The sequence below is a fragment of the Colias philodice genome, chromosome 17 (genome assembly GCF_061535455.1).
Source record: "Colias philodice isolate Cphi_HAF_F1 chromosome 17, ilColPhil1 Martin Lab GWU primary, whole genome shotgun sequence".
NCBI classification, from domain to species: domain Eukaryota; kingdom Metazoa; phylum Arthropoda; class Insecta; order Lepidoptera; family Pieridae; genus Colias; species Colias philodice.
The window spans coordinates 1,990,938-2,010,016 of NC_143102.1; the positions used below are offsets into that span (position 1 = coordinate 1,990,938).

Consider the following 19,079-nt stretch of genomic DNA (forward strand, 5'->3'; position numbering starts at 1 on the left):
GTGCGATACTTTTATCAAAATTGAATTCCTAAATAAAAAATTCTCTATAATAAATCGAATCATAACAATACAATCGTTAGCGATTCCAATGCGGGCAACGGAAAATTTCCTCGATAGTAATTCCGTTAACAATGTCAGAATGATTAGCACTTTATAATTATACTTGCTAAAGAACGCAATAGTTCAATAAGAAAGATTCTAAACAAATCAAATGCATTTTAAAATTCCTACCATTTCATAGATTTAATTTTAATCTATACTAATATTATAAAGAGGAAAAGTTTGTAAGTATGTATGTAAGTATGTATGTAAGTATGTATGTATGTATGTATGGTTTTCACGCAAAAACTACTGGACCGATTTCAAAAATTCTTTCACCATTAGAAAGCTGCATCTTTACTGAGCAACATAGGCTATATTGCATTTTCAAAAAAATTAGAGATCCTTACCAAAAATGCAATAATGTAACCCAAGGTGTAAAAAAATCCTCAATAAAACTTCTGTCATCGCGTGCGCTGCGGAATCTATTGAAGATAGAACAAAAAAATGTTCTACAGTATTATAGAATGGATCAATATCTACAAGAAAGTCCGCGATACCATATGCCCATCTTCAGTAGTTATGTTACTACAACAACTTTTTTACGTTTTCAAAGTAAATAGAAGTGCCGACAGTAATCAAACCATGTTATCCATACACATATATTAATCCTTATCCCATTAAATGATGTTTTATTATAGACTGTTTCAATACCAGCAAAATACTTTTTAAATGAAAAGAATTGGATATTCCATTCAAAAGATATAACGAATTTAAAAGTGTCAATCTACAGAAAATAGTAGGTATACTGTTCGAGCAGGCCGTAGTGCGGGGGTCACGGAGGAATTCTACCAATATGCGTCTTGACGGAACACAGTGGGGTTTTGGTCGGTAGGAATCCGACATAACCCACGGCCCCTCCCCTGGAGGCCGTGGGTATCTATGAAAGATTTCCCCACTAAAACAAAAAAAAAAAAGGCCGTAGTGCGGGACGGGGTAAAGGTGATTTTCATGTCCGACCTATAGTAGACTTTTCACTGTAAAGATATCGCTATCTATGCGGGTGAAACCGCAGGGCATTGCTAGTATTATATAAATGCGATTGTAACTCTCGAGACTACCTAACTTTGTTCTGCTTTTTTATTGTTTAAAATAAATAAATAAAATCAGAGCTTTTTAAATATGTTTCCTGACGAATAATCATAATCTTAACGTTTTTAACATTTTCCTTCCAAAAAATCAAAAGCTAACACTTTCAATTAATTTTAAACAACAAAATGGCTTAGGTATCACTACAATATACCAATGGAGTACATATTTGTTCATTGGGTAATAATATTATTATTTAAAAATAAGTAATAACACCAATAAGCAATTGCTAGCGACCTAAATCCTAACCAACACCTCAATACCTTAAAAGAAGACAAGCAACAAATCTTGCATCAAAAAGAATCACAACAACCGTGAACTTGTTTTATTTATCTTGACCACCAATTAATACATCATGACTCAATACAAGAAGCCGATTATACAAAGCCAATTAAACGAGATAGCGCAACAGACGATACCTAAAAGGTCAGCGTATACATAATATATCTTATTAGAACACAATGCTATTCTTTCATACAATAATCACAGTGCAACATAGTAAGCACTATCGGTTACTTATACCTTAGCTTCGTCCTGATTTATCTGTAGTGACCTGAGATAAGCTTTCTCTGATTAAGTAATTAAGGTTGTTCAGTGTTTTATTTTTTATTTTTTTCAACCAGTAACATATTTAGAAAAATAATACTGAAACAAAACAGTTTATAGCGAGAATTCACCAACTCTGCAAATGTCACAGCTTCATGGTTAATATGGCCCATACTTAATGTTGTCTTTGACCCTTTTAGTAGAAACAAGGCTAATGGTTATACCGAAGTCGGGAATGCTCACAAATATACGCAACACTTTTCATAGACCATAGTGCCCTAAAAAAAATATTTATTGGATTCAATTAGGTCAAGATAATGGAAGGACGGTAAAGTTCAGATGACCCTTTATCCAGCATATTATACCAAAATTTACAAAAATAACGAGTTCATGTTAAGTGGTACTATAAATATCAAGTTTTCTGGTATTATTTTTAGACGAGGAAATACACGTGAATAATGAATATTATGATAACAAGTGGTTATACTTACGATTACTTTTAACTATACCGGTTTCCGGTTTGGCCCTAATAGACCGGGAGATACTGACACAAAATTTCGAGTCATTTGTAACAAGGATGGCGGTTCTACAGGGGTCTTAGTACGCAATTACAAAAAGAAAAATGATGGTGTGAACGCTGGTACCGGTGGCTTAGTCGCGTGGGCGTTTGTCGAACTCGTCGGAAAAATAGCGAAAGTCAAACGATTTGTAACACAAAAATTTTAGAATTTACCGATAGCCCATAAAAAAGTAGTAGGCGGTAGTGTCATGCCATACTTTTCCGGTGTGACTTACAGCCCGCCATACCGACGCGAATGTGTTGATTTAAATAAAATAATCATTCAACCATTTGTACCAGGCTAACTTTTGCACAGGTAACTATCGTCGTGCAGCCATTTACGAAAATCGCCATGCCATACTTTTCGGACGATTCCAAATGGTCGCCATACCGCCGAAAATCTGCAAAAAATTTTTATTTCGCCAAACTTTTTGTACCAGTATTGCATTTGGATTTTTGGAGAGTATTTGATAAAATGTGACCATTATTATATTTGCCATACTTCTAGTAGGGGGAAAAAGTGCTGTCTTACTTGAAAACTTAATTTATTATTAATTTATATAAGTGAAGATTTCCAACACATAGATCTTCGAAATTTTGTATTTATATTTGTTGATCCTCAAACTTACAGGAAAAATAAGTGCCATACTGTTACAAATCGTTTGACTTCCGCTATTTTCCGACGAGTTCGACTAACGCCCACGCGACTAAGCCGCCGGTACCAGCGTTCACGCCATCGTTTTTCTTTTTGTCATTGCGTACTAAGACCCCTGTAGAACCGCCATCCTGCTACAAATGACTCGAAATTTTGTGTCAGTATCTCCCGGTCTATAAACCCATTAGTACGTATTATTATTATAGCAATCCACGCATTAATTCGCTACGATAGATACATTGTTATATAACTGGTTATGCTTAATAATTTGTGTAAATAATAATAAATAATAGCATGACTTATGTGGGGCCAAACGACCTTGCTTTTTGCATTTGGTTATATAACGCATAAACATTTTACACTGGTCTACAGGTATTGAACGAGAGTTGCACGAAATTTTTGTAATCTTTTTGATAACAAAGTTATATTCGAAAGATTTACAATGTAGCTTTTACTATGGAATTCTAGAAGGTTCCAAATTCGATGCGTAGGTATTTGTGATACATTTTCTCGTTTATACAATTTTTAGTGTGGCTGGCTTACACCAAAATTAAATAAATCAGTGCGCGAAGTGACAGTAGTACCCACCTCAACGCTTCGCTTATGAGGCATGCAATAGATTTAATTAGTTTGGCTATAATTCATTAAAAGTTCCGTTCAAAAGTTCGGTAGAGTTTACAACAAAATGTTAATAAACATTTGATCAATCACCAAACTTTCTGTTTAAATATAATTAAGTAGGAACTTTAACAGTAAATTTGCAAGATCTTCCAAGGTCTGAGCCAAAGTCAACAGAAACAACATCAACTTAATGTTATTTTGATTTCGAAAACAAGAAGGAAAATCCGTTATATAAGTTTATGACGTAACTATAGTTAAATTACACCTATTTAAACTACAATGATATTTTTATGACACAGCCGTGTAATGTCTGTTTATTGATATTTAATACCAAGAAGGTGACGTAAATGCTTTTTATTATAATATTTTACCTTTTATCATATCATTAAGTATATTTAGTATACAAGAAACTTTCAAAAAACTAAAGGTAGGAGGTATAGCTACAACTTAACCCTAAAGTACGCCTAAGGTTCCAAATTAACATTTTTGTTACACCACATTATCATTTATTTAAGACTAATTTTATTTAAAACCCGTTACCAAAGGCGTAAATCAATAACGTATTTAATTACGAGTTAATTTGATAATAAATGTGACGCGTCTATTGTAAAATATTGCGCAAAAGCTAGAGCTAAGGCTGAGAGAAAAATCAATGAGATAATTTGAATGCTACAAACGTCTAGAACGTCCTGTGCCCTGACCTTAAATGTCACATTGATATCAATGGGCATAACACTGAAACAGATCTCCTTCGCGGCCTTTTCTTTTAGGCATTTTTATAATAAGCCTAAAAGAAAAGATTTTATATCTGTGGAATAACAAAAAATACATATATTTCTCAATATGCCAGCTTTGTGTGAGCCTAAAAGAACTGAGTAGTGAAACTAACTGCGAAAGAATATAAAAATATGTCAATAGACCGTACTGATGCTTCGCCTTTCAATTATAATATAAATAAGGCAATCAGATATTTGTTGATTAATTTAAAAAGTATAAAATCCCATCTCTTAACTTTCATGATATATATATGTAGAATACCTACTTGAAATAAAAGTTATCAAAATAATATTTTCAAACCAATGTAAGTGCCAGGTAATTTGTATAATATGTATTGAATAACAAGGTTATTATTTTGACCACGAAACTTAAACTATAATATGATGAGACAATCTTTGTAATATTGTCCACAAATAACAAATTGCTAAAATTTCCATGACACCAAAAACACTTAAAAAAATAAAACAGTAAATTACCTATATTTTACCAAAACAATCAAATTACGCAACGGAAACACTTAAACAACAATATAACGCCAATCTTTATATCTAACTATGTTTATAAATACGTATTTAAACGTATTATTTACATAATATTTACCGTGATGGAAGGCCGAAATAATTTGATGATCATCGGTGTACTTAAAATGCAGTTAATATCGCATCAAAAAAATTATAATAATATCAAATTTATAATAATGGTCCGGGAGCCAGCAGCAGATTTTATGACCAAGTTCCTCTCAAGCGGTAATTAGTAAAATGCATCAAAGTATAGTATTATGAAGCCTCGTGAACGTCAGCTGGAGCTCGGTTGGGGGGAAGAGCGGTTGTAGCCTCCCGTATCAGCTGACGGTTTTTCCACCAAGATACAGCCAGCTGACATATATATTTATCCACAGTTACATATAAGCTATCATCAGGTAAATTTTTGTTTGAGAGGAAATAACGGAAAATAAATTTTTCTTTAAATTTAACTTTCATGTTCGAGACACCAGCTGACGTATAATACACCATGTTGTAACCAGCTGACTATTTTTTTTCGTTGAGATATTGGGTTAGCTACAATTTGACAAATTTTTAGCTGAGAGGAAATGAATGAATGAATGTATTTTTTTTCCTATGTGCGTGGGAGGCACCCCCCCAACCGAGCGCCAGCTGACGTTCACGAGGCTTTATAATACTATACTCTCATGCGTCTGACGAATTATCTCTTGAGAGGAAATAGTTAACCAAATTTGCACCTGGCTCCCTAACCATAATGACAATGACTGTTTTGGCCTGTTAGTTATCATCCATACTCCATACTAATATTATAAATGCGAAAGTAACTCTGTCTGTCTGTCTGTTACTCAATCACGCCTAAACTACTGAACCAATTTGCATGAAATTTGGTATGGAGATATTTTGATACCCGAGAAAGGACATAGGCTACCTTTTATTACGAAATATGTACCACGGGCGAAGCCGGGGCGGACCTCTACTAGATATTATAAGTAAAAAGAGTAGGTTACTATCACAACATTCGATCTTCAAAAACGGCATACTAACGCACACATTCAACTATCGCAAGCGAAAAAGACAAAAAAGGGACCACTCGAGTAAATTTTGGCTAATTATCCCTATTTCGACGTGCCATTCCCGGATCTAAATCTTTCTACTTATAGAAGCAGCAGCTTGTCATTGATTTTGAAACCAATTTATGCGACAAGCGAGAGCACATTTGAATTTGAAACTATGCCGTTTTTATTTGTGTCCCATATAAATATGTATTATTATATTATTATTCCTAACTGTTTTTTTTGGAAATCTCGACATGTATAACATTTACCAAAAACCTAGTACATATAAGCACAAAAATTTCAAAACAAGATATTATTAATTTTTTGTTACCAACGTGACCATCTTGCAATTTTTTTTTAATTTTTTGTTATTTGCGATGAGACGAGAAGATAATTTATGAAGTTTATAACGCTCACAATTTTAGGATTATTTATTATACCTACAGTTCATACTTTAACTCAACGAATCAGATTTTAATTTGAATGTACGCATAACTAACACATCTTACTGAAGAATTTTATTAAATACAAACTGTTTGTTTCCTAACAAGTGACAAGGCAACGTTGCAAGCCTTTAAAATTTCAATAGTCCATTTACCTAAAACCGACAGTGACAACACAAAGATTTTACACGTGTTTTTTTATACAAAAGTATACGTACCTACTAAAATAACAAAATCAACTACATATCCCTATCTACCATTACGTAACACAACAATTCCCTTCTCTGAAATCTGAAATAAAACAAAAACTTCTGTCGACAAAAAAATTGATCGTGTATCCAACCGTGCCGCCGGTCATTCTCATATGATAATTCCCGGTAAACACGTACATACATCCAAAATCAATGGCCTCTTTCTTCTTCACATTTGATATCGAAGATCGAACAGGCGGGACCGAGACGGATACCTTGCCCTTGAATACATTAGTCTGCACGCCGGCTAAATTCGCTCATACTTTTTGTTTTATGTCTGCGACCAACGGGATTCGGCATATACGCTTTGATATTTCTATTCTCTCAATCTTTACAATCATCTATGTGTGGGTACTGTTTATATAAACATCGAATACATCTATTTGTTTATTGTTTAAGTTCGTGGAAAACCAGTCAATACATAACGTCTGAGCCAAAATATTCTAGGCATCAAAATGTAACGTACAGACGCTCCACGTCCACACCCACTACTGTCATACAGTAGTGATTTGAAAGCATCGCATTAAATCATACTAATTACTACTATTACATACGTTAAATGAATTTAATTTCACTGCTTTATTTGAAAAATGCCTGCACAGAACAGAAATCCACGAGTTCAAGTACTCCGTAAGAGCAAGAACTTTCTGAAGAGGTAGACTTAATTGCTGCTACCATTTGTGCAATGTGTTGATCGATATGACGTCATACTCTCATATGTTACTGCACACAGTATACTGCAAATATTATTGACATCAATTTCAGTTGCTACACGAGAATCGAGTTACGATTACATATTCAAACCATAATTTAGACATGATGAAATCTGAGTAGATCCACATAATTAAGATATACACACAATAGCGATGATAACGCTATTAACGTTACAAAAACTAACAAAATAAATGTCAGATAAATTAAATTCGCATCACGGAAATACGATAATGGTAGTTGTTCACGTGTGACGTGTTTTTTGCTAATTCAAAGACGAAACAGCAAGGATTTTCATGTTCAATGTTATGAGTGATTTATGATGAACTTATAAATAAATAGCTGAATTCAAAGAGGCCGTACTGCATAGGAAAATACGTTATAATTCATGTATTATAGTATGTATTTTCCTTAATATTTATAGTAAACAAAGACAAACCAAAACGGAACCGTCATAATATTGAGTACTTTTCTGGCACGGGACCAAAGAGCACTCTCAGTACGTTCCCTTTTAAAATCATGCTTAGCTTTAATATGCAAAAGATTATTCGAGTCTCAATTTTTTCTTAATATTTCCGATTCGATCCAATTCAATGCTTATTAGTTATTACCATTTATTATGCAGTTTTATCTTTGCGTAGATTTACATTTAAGGCAAACGATACTTTTATGTATTTTTGAATCTACATGTATTCCTCGATTTCTCAGTGAAACGAAACATTGCGACCTTTTATATTAATATCAACAAAATTCGCAAAATTTTCCATGAGGTCATTAACTCGTCAATGCATTCATACCTGCGTCCATATTCTGGGAATTTAATATTTGTTAAATTACATTGTAAAGTGTATTTATATATTGTTTCGAATTGCAGATTTTTATAGATAAAAAAGTTATTGTTTCGAAAAATCAAGCTTTGTTGATTAAAACATTGACTGGAACAGTTACTAACCTAGAAAAAAATCCTTTTATAGACGTCAATGTAAAATATCCCATATTGTATATTGTTTGATGATAAAGTAGCCCACTGCCCAACAATGATGAAAGGGTTCAGTAAAGCAAAAGTAAGCTTATGCGGATTTCACAGTTTCGAAAAATATGATGTCACAGCTCAAATATTTACCTGAATAAAACTTTAAACAAAAATGCCTATGATTAACAGTGTATTTTACACTGTATTGTAAAAGATCTGAATTAGCAGAACCTTAAGGCATATGAACCTACATCGTGTTCAAAACAGCCAGCAAAACATCGTCTAATAGCAACTGTTATAAATTGCTACATGCCATTTTATCTGACGAAATATGTACGCAAAAAATTCCTCACATATTATACAATACTAAACGTAAACCTGTATCTACTAAGTGACGTCACTATGAATCAAGTTATTTTGTGCTTATTATCGCTCAGTATATAATGACAAATACAATGACTCAAGTCAAATCAAGCTAAAACCAAAGAATTAAATGAGGAATATTTTATTCCATTCAATTAAGACCAATGAATTAGTGTTATCAATAATTTAACCAATTAATAACGAATCTGGTATGAATCAATGTCTTCAAATCAATGAAAGTCATTCCAATATTGACGATGAATTGATTCCATTCATGCGTTCTCGAACAATCGCTCATGGATACAGTTAAATGTGTCACTAACACAAAACTCTTTGAGGAAAACAAGAAGAATCACGCTCGTATTATAAAACGGGAAAGTAAAAACCACGGACAAAAATGTATTGACTCAAAAGAATTTTGATTCCATATCTAATTATGAATTGACGAAGATGTTACTAGAAATGCAGGTCTTGAACTATAAAGCAATGTTTGATTGACAGTCCTAATACGCTTCAAGGACCGCGACGCAATCCTTTCATACGCGAAAATTATTCGCGCAAGGAGTGAAGTGTCGCAAACCGCGACTGCAAAAAGCATCCAGGTCAAGTTCCCAATGTTCTCGATGTAACGAAGGCTTCGTGTGACGTCACACCTGCATGCACACGCTAAATATAGACGGGGAGCAACCTCGTCTACTGACCCAGTTTGTATGGCATGCTTGCCGTCCTTCGGTGGAAGTTTCAATACTAGTTATTAAAAGTCCTAATATTTCTCTATATTAATTGGGTCAAAGCCAAACTTTGCTGACGAATTGCCTGTTTGCTGATAAGCGTCTAACAAACTAATTGTAATGCACGAAGAGATCTCGAATCTCTTAGTAATGTTGTATTGAAGGTTTTCCTTTGCAATTAATTGAAATGAAGGCTGTCTTTAATCCATCTACATAAATATCATAAACCACTGTTTATGTTAACATTTCAACAGTATAGTTGAAAGTATGAATGAAGTGAAGTGTCTCATAAACCGGTTTCTTTGAGAAACTTCGCGTATGGTCTAGTGAAGCTGAGTACTTGACTCATGCTTAGTCAAATTACACACTAATCATTCTTTAAAGAACCGAGGAGTAAGATATCGTTTCACCTTCAAAAGGTGTTTCTTTTTAAGCATCTCCGCAAATTGTCCGTTAATATCCTCGAAAACATCTTTGATAACATATCTGGGCTTATTGTCTGATAAGGAGTTAGAAGCAAAATATTTACAAGAATTATCCGGACATTTTTTTTCTGCGCATTATTTTAAATAAAGTTTGATTACCATGCCATCCATCACTTCCTCACTTTCATTTCGAATGACTAGTTTCAAATTAGCTTTTACTAAAAAAAATAGCACTTGTTTTACTACCGACGATTATCAACGCTTTCTTTCTTGCAACTGCCATAAAAGATAAAATCCTTTTGACCAAATTTTTAAATCATCAAGACTCAGTTTCTTCACAATCAGATACTTACTTAGTACCTCATTCATACATTTATTATTGAATAATCTCAATTCACTTACCCGAGAGACCTCATCGACAGGCTTGGGAGGTCCATCATATAAGCAGTTCTTCTTCTTGAACTCTGTGGCATTGGAACAAACACCGTACCACACGCACTGGCCCTTGGCTGACGCGCTCGGAATCTGTAATGGACAAATTGTTAGGCCACGGTCAGAAACACCATAATAATATGTTAAACAGAGACTAAAATAATGTCCTATTGATGACCTTAAAGGAAATTGGTAGAGGATGGTACGATTGTTTGGAGTTAACTGATATGAAAATCCATGTGAAAAGGCCTTATGGTCGGTGGATAAAAGAATGCTTGAAGTAGTCTTATTTAAAGCAGCAGTTTTCAATACATATATTTATTATATCTTTGTTCGTTTGTGACCGCCTCCTCGGTACAGTGGTTGACGCGTGAGCGTAGAACCGAGGGGTCTTGGGTTCGATTCCCGGTGGAGACGAAAAAAAAAATGTCTCGGTCTGGCAGGACACAGAAGGCTGATCACCTACTTGTCCCTAAAGAAAAATCGATCAGTGAAACAGATGTATGAATAATGCATCTGCCCCCTACCCCACTACGGGGACACGGGACTTCACTTTGTTCGTTTGAAACTAATTATCTAGATGTAGATACCCCTTTCATGTACTGAACTCAAACACTAACTCAACTGAAGCGCCGTATAGAAATTGAGCATGATTTAGATCAAAGGGCTTATTAAATCGACTTCAGACAAATAGATATTAATAGAAAAGCTATTAATAAGCTTTAGTTTAAAATTTACAATGTATAATATATGAACATTATTCCCCTAGGCGTTTTAGACCTTAGCCGATATCAATGCTTTCCTTCTCCTTATAATAAAACGAACTCGGTAGTGCGTGGTAGGTCATTTCAATACATAAATATGAACCATGGCGCTAATTTGAATAAACCGAACAATATCACCTATAAATTAGTTTGCGAGCGTGCTAGGTTTCAGATTTCCTAAACAACTAATAGGCACGAAATATTTCCAATCTAAAAGCTACAATCTATCGATTTTTACTTCAGTCGCCACTTAATGTAAAAATGTGCTATAATCTCGTGGACATTCTTAGAACAGAGGGGTGAGCACGAAAACTATCGTCAAAGTATCTCGTCATTGAGAACATTTGTATGGGAATTTGAATAGCCACCCTCCCTGCCGGGCGTAAAGGATATATATATTAAACTAGCTGCGCTCCGCGGTTTCACCCGCGTGGCTCCGCTCCTGTTGTTCTTAGTGATGATATATAGCCTATAGCCTTCCTCAATGTATGGGCTATCTGGCCATCAGACCGTAATGAACTGCGTATAAAAAGAGACCATTGTCTACCAAATTGACTCCTGAAGTCTCGCCTATAATTCAACTTTTCTTTAGCTCATAAATAGATGCATGATTTTAAATCTATGCAACACCAGCTTGACGTCATCGCACCAACATTATGTATATTTAGAAATCGATAAGCTTAGGTGTTGAGTAAATCACCATACGTTTTGCATACGCCAAAACAATTCGATTTGAATCTTATCAAAATTCAAATGCGTCCGCATTGTCGTCACGACATTATACGCATCGAGATCAAAGATATTCCGGTCAAAGTTATAAAGATTTTTCAGTCATATACATATTATAGTCCGGGATACATCGCCCATTTTTGCAAGTGATTACTATCAAGCTAATTTTTCGTGAGTAGCTTTATTTTGATGAGATGCCCAATCATGTATGAAACTCTCGATTGTGGTAGCTACCAGAGGAAACAAGGATAAAATATTTTGATTTGATGGTTCTCAAATATTAATTACTAACTGAATGTTTTTTTTTTTGTTCAATCTCAAGATAATTATCTAAATTATTCGAAAAAATATTTGTCCTACAAAATCTATGGTTTGATCAAAGAGTCCCCCTTTCCAATGTGTATCGATAACGAAGTCATCATAAATGATTAGTAACCAGCTGATTTTTTTATTTTCGCTTATTTAATACTTATATAATTCAACAGACATATTGTCCTACAAATTGCGTAATAAATATTTGAGAACCGTCAAATCAAAAATTTTTATCCTTGTTACCTCTGTAAGCTACCACAATCGAGAGTTTCGTTCATGAAATTATTGGGCATCTCATCAAAATAAAGCTACTCACGAAAAATTAGCTTGATAGTAATCACTTGCAAAAATGGGCGATGTATCCCGGCCTATTAGCAAATTGCTGCTATTTAAATTTTCCTGAGCCACACTATACTTTAAAAACATTTCCACTGTTCCATTCTAAAAATAATTCGTTATCGAAATTAATAATGACATCATTAAAGTATTATTCTGCTAACTCCAAAATCAAATAGATATTTAGTTTTTGAAAAATATTCACATAATGCGAACACCTTTTTCTATATCTAGAATACTGAAATTTTAGTCCATTGGTGTATAAATCGATACTATCAGCTAATCCCAGCATGAAAATGCTAAAAAATTAACCTCATGAATACGCGATGTATAAGCTTTTCTTCTTATTATAATAAAAATAGACTACTACACAACATATAAGTACTTAATCTTTAAAATTCAGTCCTAAATTCTGTGGCTCCTTCGCAAATATTTATAAATAGAAAAACAACTGTAAATAGAACGTAGCCGAAGCCTAGATCCATACCCTTACTTATTCAGGACCAAATCACCATTCGATTGTGAAACATGTGGACCCGTTACATTGACTTCTAAGAATATCGAGATGTTTTCACAAACACAAAGTAGATGAATTAATTCAGTGGAGAGCTCAGTCAAGTTTGAAAAGAAGAAAGTAAAGTTACTGATACGTATGATGTTTTTCCAGAAATTATATCTACAATAATGTCATAAGTACCGGAAATCAATGTAGACTTTACTTCATCGGAGTAGGTACGTCACAGGGGAAGCCATAGGAAACAGATGATCAGTATAGCTTATCAAAGACGAAGCAAATTGCTATCCTTTCAAGTTTCAACGAATCATAAACGTTAAAAACGTTCTTCTTAAAACGCCGCAGCCCAGTACAAATCGCGTCCAGACTACTGTTTACAGCATCTACTTTTAAGCGCTGACGTATCGCATATTTTATCACCGCGCATCAAATCAGATCTGAGGCACCAAATCGTAAACCGTGACCTCAAAGTTATCTGTATGATATTATCTATTATGCATATAACATCTACTTCCCTCTTCAATACAATCTATTAATTACGTAATTGCAGTGCTTTGCGGATGGACTAACTGTCGAACGCGAGGCTATCGCTAATGACGGGTAAGGGATAAGAATAGATAATACCGGTTAGGGGCGGGATTGGTATAGTGTTCCTATTGATATTATTACTGTTAAAGTGCTGATGCTGTCATCTACCTAGTACCTACCTTCTGTTTTTTTAAGGAAGGTTTTTATAATATGACAGGAGTGATCTTGGTTTCGCGTGCTGTTTAAAACAGTGGCCGTTGAACTTCATGTATTGTATCACATTAAGTAGGCAATAAAACAAATCGATTAATAAAATCAATGTCAGAGGCATTATTACTCCCAAGTTGATGGGAATAAATAAAAATCCAAGAAACCATAAATTAAATGTGTACGGTCATCTCGTGGTCGTGAACCTAATTCAATAGAACTTGTACCTATATAAAAAATATTTACAGTAGCTATACATGATTTCAAACCTGACAACCCTCATCATACATTATGTTATACGCTAGTGCACATTCCTATATTATTACTAGCACATAGTTATTACGAGATATACAAAAACTATAGGTATCCTACAAAAGACGTTATGTAATTCCACTGACTATAAATAGTAATTTCAACTAATAACAAATCATTCTGTAGATAGTACTTTTTATGAAAACACAACTGTTTTAACAACATTCGAATTTATTTTCGTCTCTCCTCTTAAAACTTTATAAGCTTCAGACAGACATAAAACTCAGCCTGTAAACGGGTTTTGAACGTTCTTGTTGCAAAATTTAGTTGTGTGCCTGCTTAAAATCACTTTTTACAATATGCTGATGAACAGGCTGATCTGGATTTAATAAATATAGGCTATAGCGTGAACAATGTCTTATGTATTATACTTATATACTAGCATAGAATAAGTTACAATTAAATGTGTGAAAAAAAAGTAAAAGTGAAGTCCCATGTCCCAAAGTGGGGTAAGGGGCAGATGCATTATACATCTGTTTCACTGATCAATAATTTTCTTTAGGGACAGCCTTCTATGTCCTACCAGACCAAGACAATTGTTTTTTTCTTCGTCTCCACCGGGAATTGAATATTAAATGTGACTATAAGAAAAAGTTTGTTTTTGAAGAAAAAATGTGATAGATATTTGAGAAAAATTTAACTTGATAATGTAAATAAATTACTACAAATTATAATGCGTTTATGTTTTTTTATTTCTGTTTAACCTAATCAATGAAAAATATGTTTTGCATAGAATCACTATAACTTTCATGTATTTTATTATCAACTCAATTTTCTTTACTTTTCATGTACACAAGGCTGACCTGTAACGCATTTTAAAACAATTATTAAGGAACACAACCAAAACTTATCAAATCAATTTACATTTTATCATGGATAGATAAAACAGACAGCAAAATGTCTACATTTTTCTAGTAGTTTCTCTCTAATATTTATAAAGATTGGGAAGAAACTGGCCTTAGAAACACAGTTTACCACTAGTTCAAAGGTCAGGGTCTGCGCATTTTACTGTACCTGTTTATTATTATTATTTTTTATTGCTTATTTAAAACGGTACAATCTAACAATGCAGCATATATGTTAGTTGTGTAGTTCTATTATTATTTATATATTCATTACCTTTGTTACAAATATAAGTGGTATTTACAATAACCCGCCCAAGGCTCCCGGCGAATGTTTATCGATCGCTAACCGATCCGACGTAAACACTCCGATAACGATGTCAAAAACCTTTAAACTTTATACCGTCCGTCGTATTATATGATTCTAAGAGTTTACTTAGAACACGCAAATAGATTGATTGATTCGAATATACCGTGTGTTACAATATTATATGTACTAACACAGAATACTTAATAGTAGCTAACGCTACTCGAACACAAGTACTACATACGTGTATGAGATCGAGCGATGACTTTTCAATATACCCTCAATTTTATAATATTTTTATTGGAACGAATATCCTTATCGCGCGTTGCGAAAGGGGGCTAGACGGAAAAGACCAAAAGTAGTAACGACACTTTTGTTATAGTTGCCAGCCAGCCAGTTATTTTAGTGACTTCGTTCCATCTGGGTGTCCCTTGACACCTTTTCAGTTTTTTATTCTTACGTTACCTTCTAATTATGAAGATAACATTGATACAAACAAGCTGTATTCCAATAATATTTGATGATCCACAATAAATAGATAGTATCGAACAAAGATACTAAGGACGTTAACACTTCAAGTGTTTATTTACGAACCTGCGTAATATTCAGAATAAATAACTGATAAGAGATTTCTTCTACTTGTTTTATTCCATACCATATAACAGAAACTGATAAACATACCTACAAAATACAAATACAGCTATGCAATCCTGTATTTGTAGGTAATCATTTTAATAAAAAAAATATATACATAAATTTATTTAATTATATAATGGCCATACGATCTATTTTTATCTCACTTAGTTCTCATCAAAGAGCCAATATTTCAAGGCTCTGAAGGCATAATATAATACAAACTGAACAACACAACTAAATGAAGCACTTCAAAAATTTATTTCAACAAGACATTCTCGCATAAACGCTAACCACAATTTGTAATGAAAATAAAATACATACATGACTACTAATAGACCGGGAGATATTGACACAAAATTTCGAGTCATTTGTAACAGGATGGCGGTTCTACAGGGTTCTTAGTACGCAATGACAAAAAGAAAAATGATGGTGTGAACATAGCGAAAGTCAAACGATTTGACTTCCGGTCTATAAATTTTGGCATAATTTTCATACAAGTAATTCACACATATGTTTTTTCAAATGTCTTTTTACTGGTTTGAAGGATCAACCTGTATTCAGGACAAACAAACAGTGAATAGCTGATTGGATTGTTTTTATCAGTAATATATGTATATCCATCCGTTATTGTTATAAAAAAACTACGCAACAACTACGAGAATTCAACAAAAAATTCAAGAAATTACAAACAGAATCGCCTGAGAAGTTAATGTTTTAGGGTGCATCCATTAACAATGAATGGAATATCATAAGAAACACGATATAAATGATAACAGGTAAATGACCCAAAGCAATCAGCAACCAATACACTAATTAGAACAATTAGGGACTGCTCGAAAACCCAGTATAATCGAACAATAATTATCATTTTTTTGTAACTACAACAAAACAGTGGTTAAACTTTTCCACGATCAATAAAACTCAAGCCTTATTTTCTTTTTTCCATAAGAGAATTTATATTGTAAGAAAACTACGCGTCGTCCAACATCTGACGTCACAATATTTTTATCACCAGACGTGCCACTATTCGCACTAATTATTATTTGTAGACTGTTTTATCATCTCGACGATCTTTATTTCTCTGTACTTAGCAAAAAGCAGCTTTAACACAAAGGGAATAGGGTTCACAGAGCAATAATTCCCATTGTTTATCTCCATTTCTATTTATGATTTTCATACAGTCAAGGCGCACTTTCCCAAATTCATAGAAGCAATCACAAACACATACGCAATATGTTTTCGCGTTATTTCCGGCTGCATATCGCCTATCTATAGCAGTTTCTAAATCGCCAGTTCTAAAACGAGAGTCTACGCAATTTTATTTAGCTGGAGAAATAAGAGGACGATTGACGAATAATATTAGAAAAAAGTTAGATAGAAACGAGCACAAGAAAAAATGTTCAGGTTAAGGATGTAGACTAAACTATTATGTCATTGAGGATTACTTTTTAAGTACTATTAAAAATCTAAGAGTAAATTCGCGAATACATAATATGAGATCATAGAGTGATAATCTTCTTATATATAAAAATGAATCGCAAAATGTGTTGGTAAGCGCATAACTCGAGAACGGCTGAACCGATTTCGATAATTCTTTTTTTATTATATTCCTTGAAGTACGAGGATGGTTCTTATGTAGAGAAAACGTAAACATGTACCACGGGCGAAGCCGGGGCGGACGGCTAGTTTGAGATAAATATAGAAAAAGATAACAATGGATGGGTTTCATCATATTATGGAATGAAAGATACATTATGTAACTTATGTATCACTATCAATTAAGTAATAACAATAGTTAAGTCTAAAATAAAATATGATGTTATTTTAAGATAACAATAGAAGCATCACAACATAGTAGATACCTACACGTGTATTGGGAAAAGAAATCTTCGGAACAAAATAAGAGCAGAAATCCTTATTGCTCTATGGACGTCTTACACATTTGCCTTATTTTATTTATGAGGTTTTACTTTACAGAATTGTTATAATTATTCTAAACTGTTACAAAATACATATTTCGATACTAATATTAAACTAAAATAAGTTATTGACGAAACGTTGGCACTTTTATTTGCAGTGCCGAGTGCGTCGGTGTTTTAAGGATATAAATAGAGGCAATCAAACTTCATCCAAACCGCGTACATAAACAGTTTATAAACCGCGTTTATACTGAAAACTTGGTGGAAATATTTCAACCCACTCATTAATTAAACTTTTAATTGCGGTCTTAACTCGAAGATCGCATCAAATTTAGAGATCGCTCCTCGCATTTTCTGTAGCTTTAATTTCATTCCATAATAGCAAATGAAGTTTATTTATCCTGGGTTTAAACCCCGGCAGATTTAGAATTATTTCCAGAATATAGGATTAAGTATTAACCTCGCATTCTATGATGATTAATTATTCCTGGGACATCACATAATGTCGACGGTCCATCTACCTTCCCTTTCAACAAACATCGGTCACGCTATATTCAATGACAGACATTTTACGGCCAATTTTGGTTGAGGTCAATTATCCTAAAAATGTTTCTAATCAATTTTGTTTATCTTCAGTATAAACGTAGCTAATAACGGTTTAGTAATAGGAGAGGTGGAGAAGAAACAATTGTACTGCCAAATATGATTTATTATCAGATGGATGGATAGGCTATAGGCGTCATTAGATTTACTATTTTACATTGTTATGGCAACAACGCTTGGCACAATATAGTCAATAACCACGCCGCATCAAACGTGGCGATGTCACACGCTTGCCAAAGCATACATAGTAATAAATCAATCTCTGGAACATTGTAGATCTTTGGATATAAGTAACACAGGTGATCTGTAACGCATTCTGTGTACTATGGGATAAAATGAGCGGTCTGACTCAACTGTACTGCTAAAATTGATACAATTATTCCCCATGAGAAAGATTCGAATTCAAATTGAAATAATGGAATTGCTATTTTATCATTTTTGGCCGATCTTCAGACTCTGTAATTAAATTTTAATAAAAAAGATTGAGATACCATTTGAATTCATTAATTTGAATTTAAAATTAAAATAATATAGACGTTTACCTTGAAAAAATAAACATTTACAAGAAAAACATTTCATACTTCAAGCCAACGACCTTTTAAGCCTTCGCCCGGTAAAACACAAAAATAGGCCACTTTATACCTCCGACAAAGCCTTACATTTGACTGAATCCACGTGATTTTCATATTTCAGCTGAAGGTCGATGAACGGAACAGAATAGAATAATAGCATCCTCTTAATAAAACAAACAAAACGCGTTATTCAAAGAAACCTCCACCGAAACATCAATAACGCTGTAATTAGTATGAATGATACCAATGTTATCTATTGTCTGCG

At 33.6% G+C, this 19,079-nt stretch overlaps 2 protein-coding genes across 2 annotated transcripts in view; one reads left to right on the forward strand and one right to left on the reverse strand.

Moving 5' to 3' along the window:
• The window catches only part of LOC149480853 (leech-derived tryptase inhibitor C-like), a 242,428-nt gene that overhangs the window by 168,151 nt on the left and 55,198 nt on the right, over positions 1–19,079 (forward strand). The gene's annotated exons all lie outside the window — the stretch shown is intronic.
• Npc1a (Niemann-Pick type C-1a) overlaps positions 1–19,079 on the reverse strand; it is a 76,307-nt gene that overhangs the window by 45,677 nt on the left and 11,551 nt on the right. Inside the window, exon 2 of the mRNA XM_089705789.1 lies at positions 10,204–10,326. Within this exon, the coding sequence (XP_089561915.1) occupies positions 10,204–10,326 (123 nt within the window). The remainder of the gene's footprint in view (positions 1–10,203; positions 10,327–19,079) is intronic.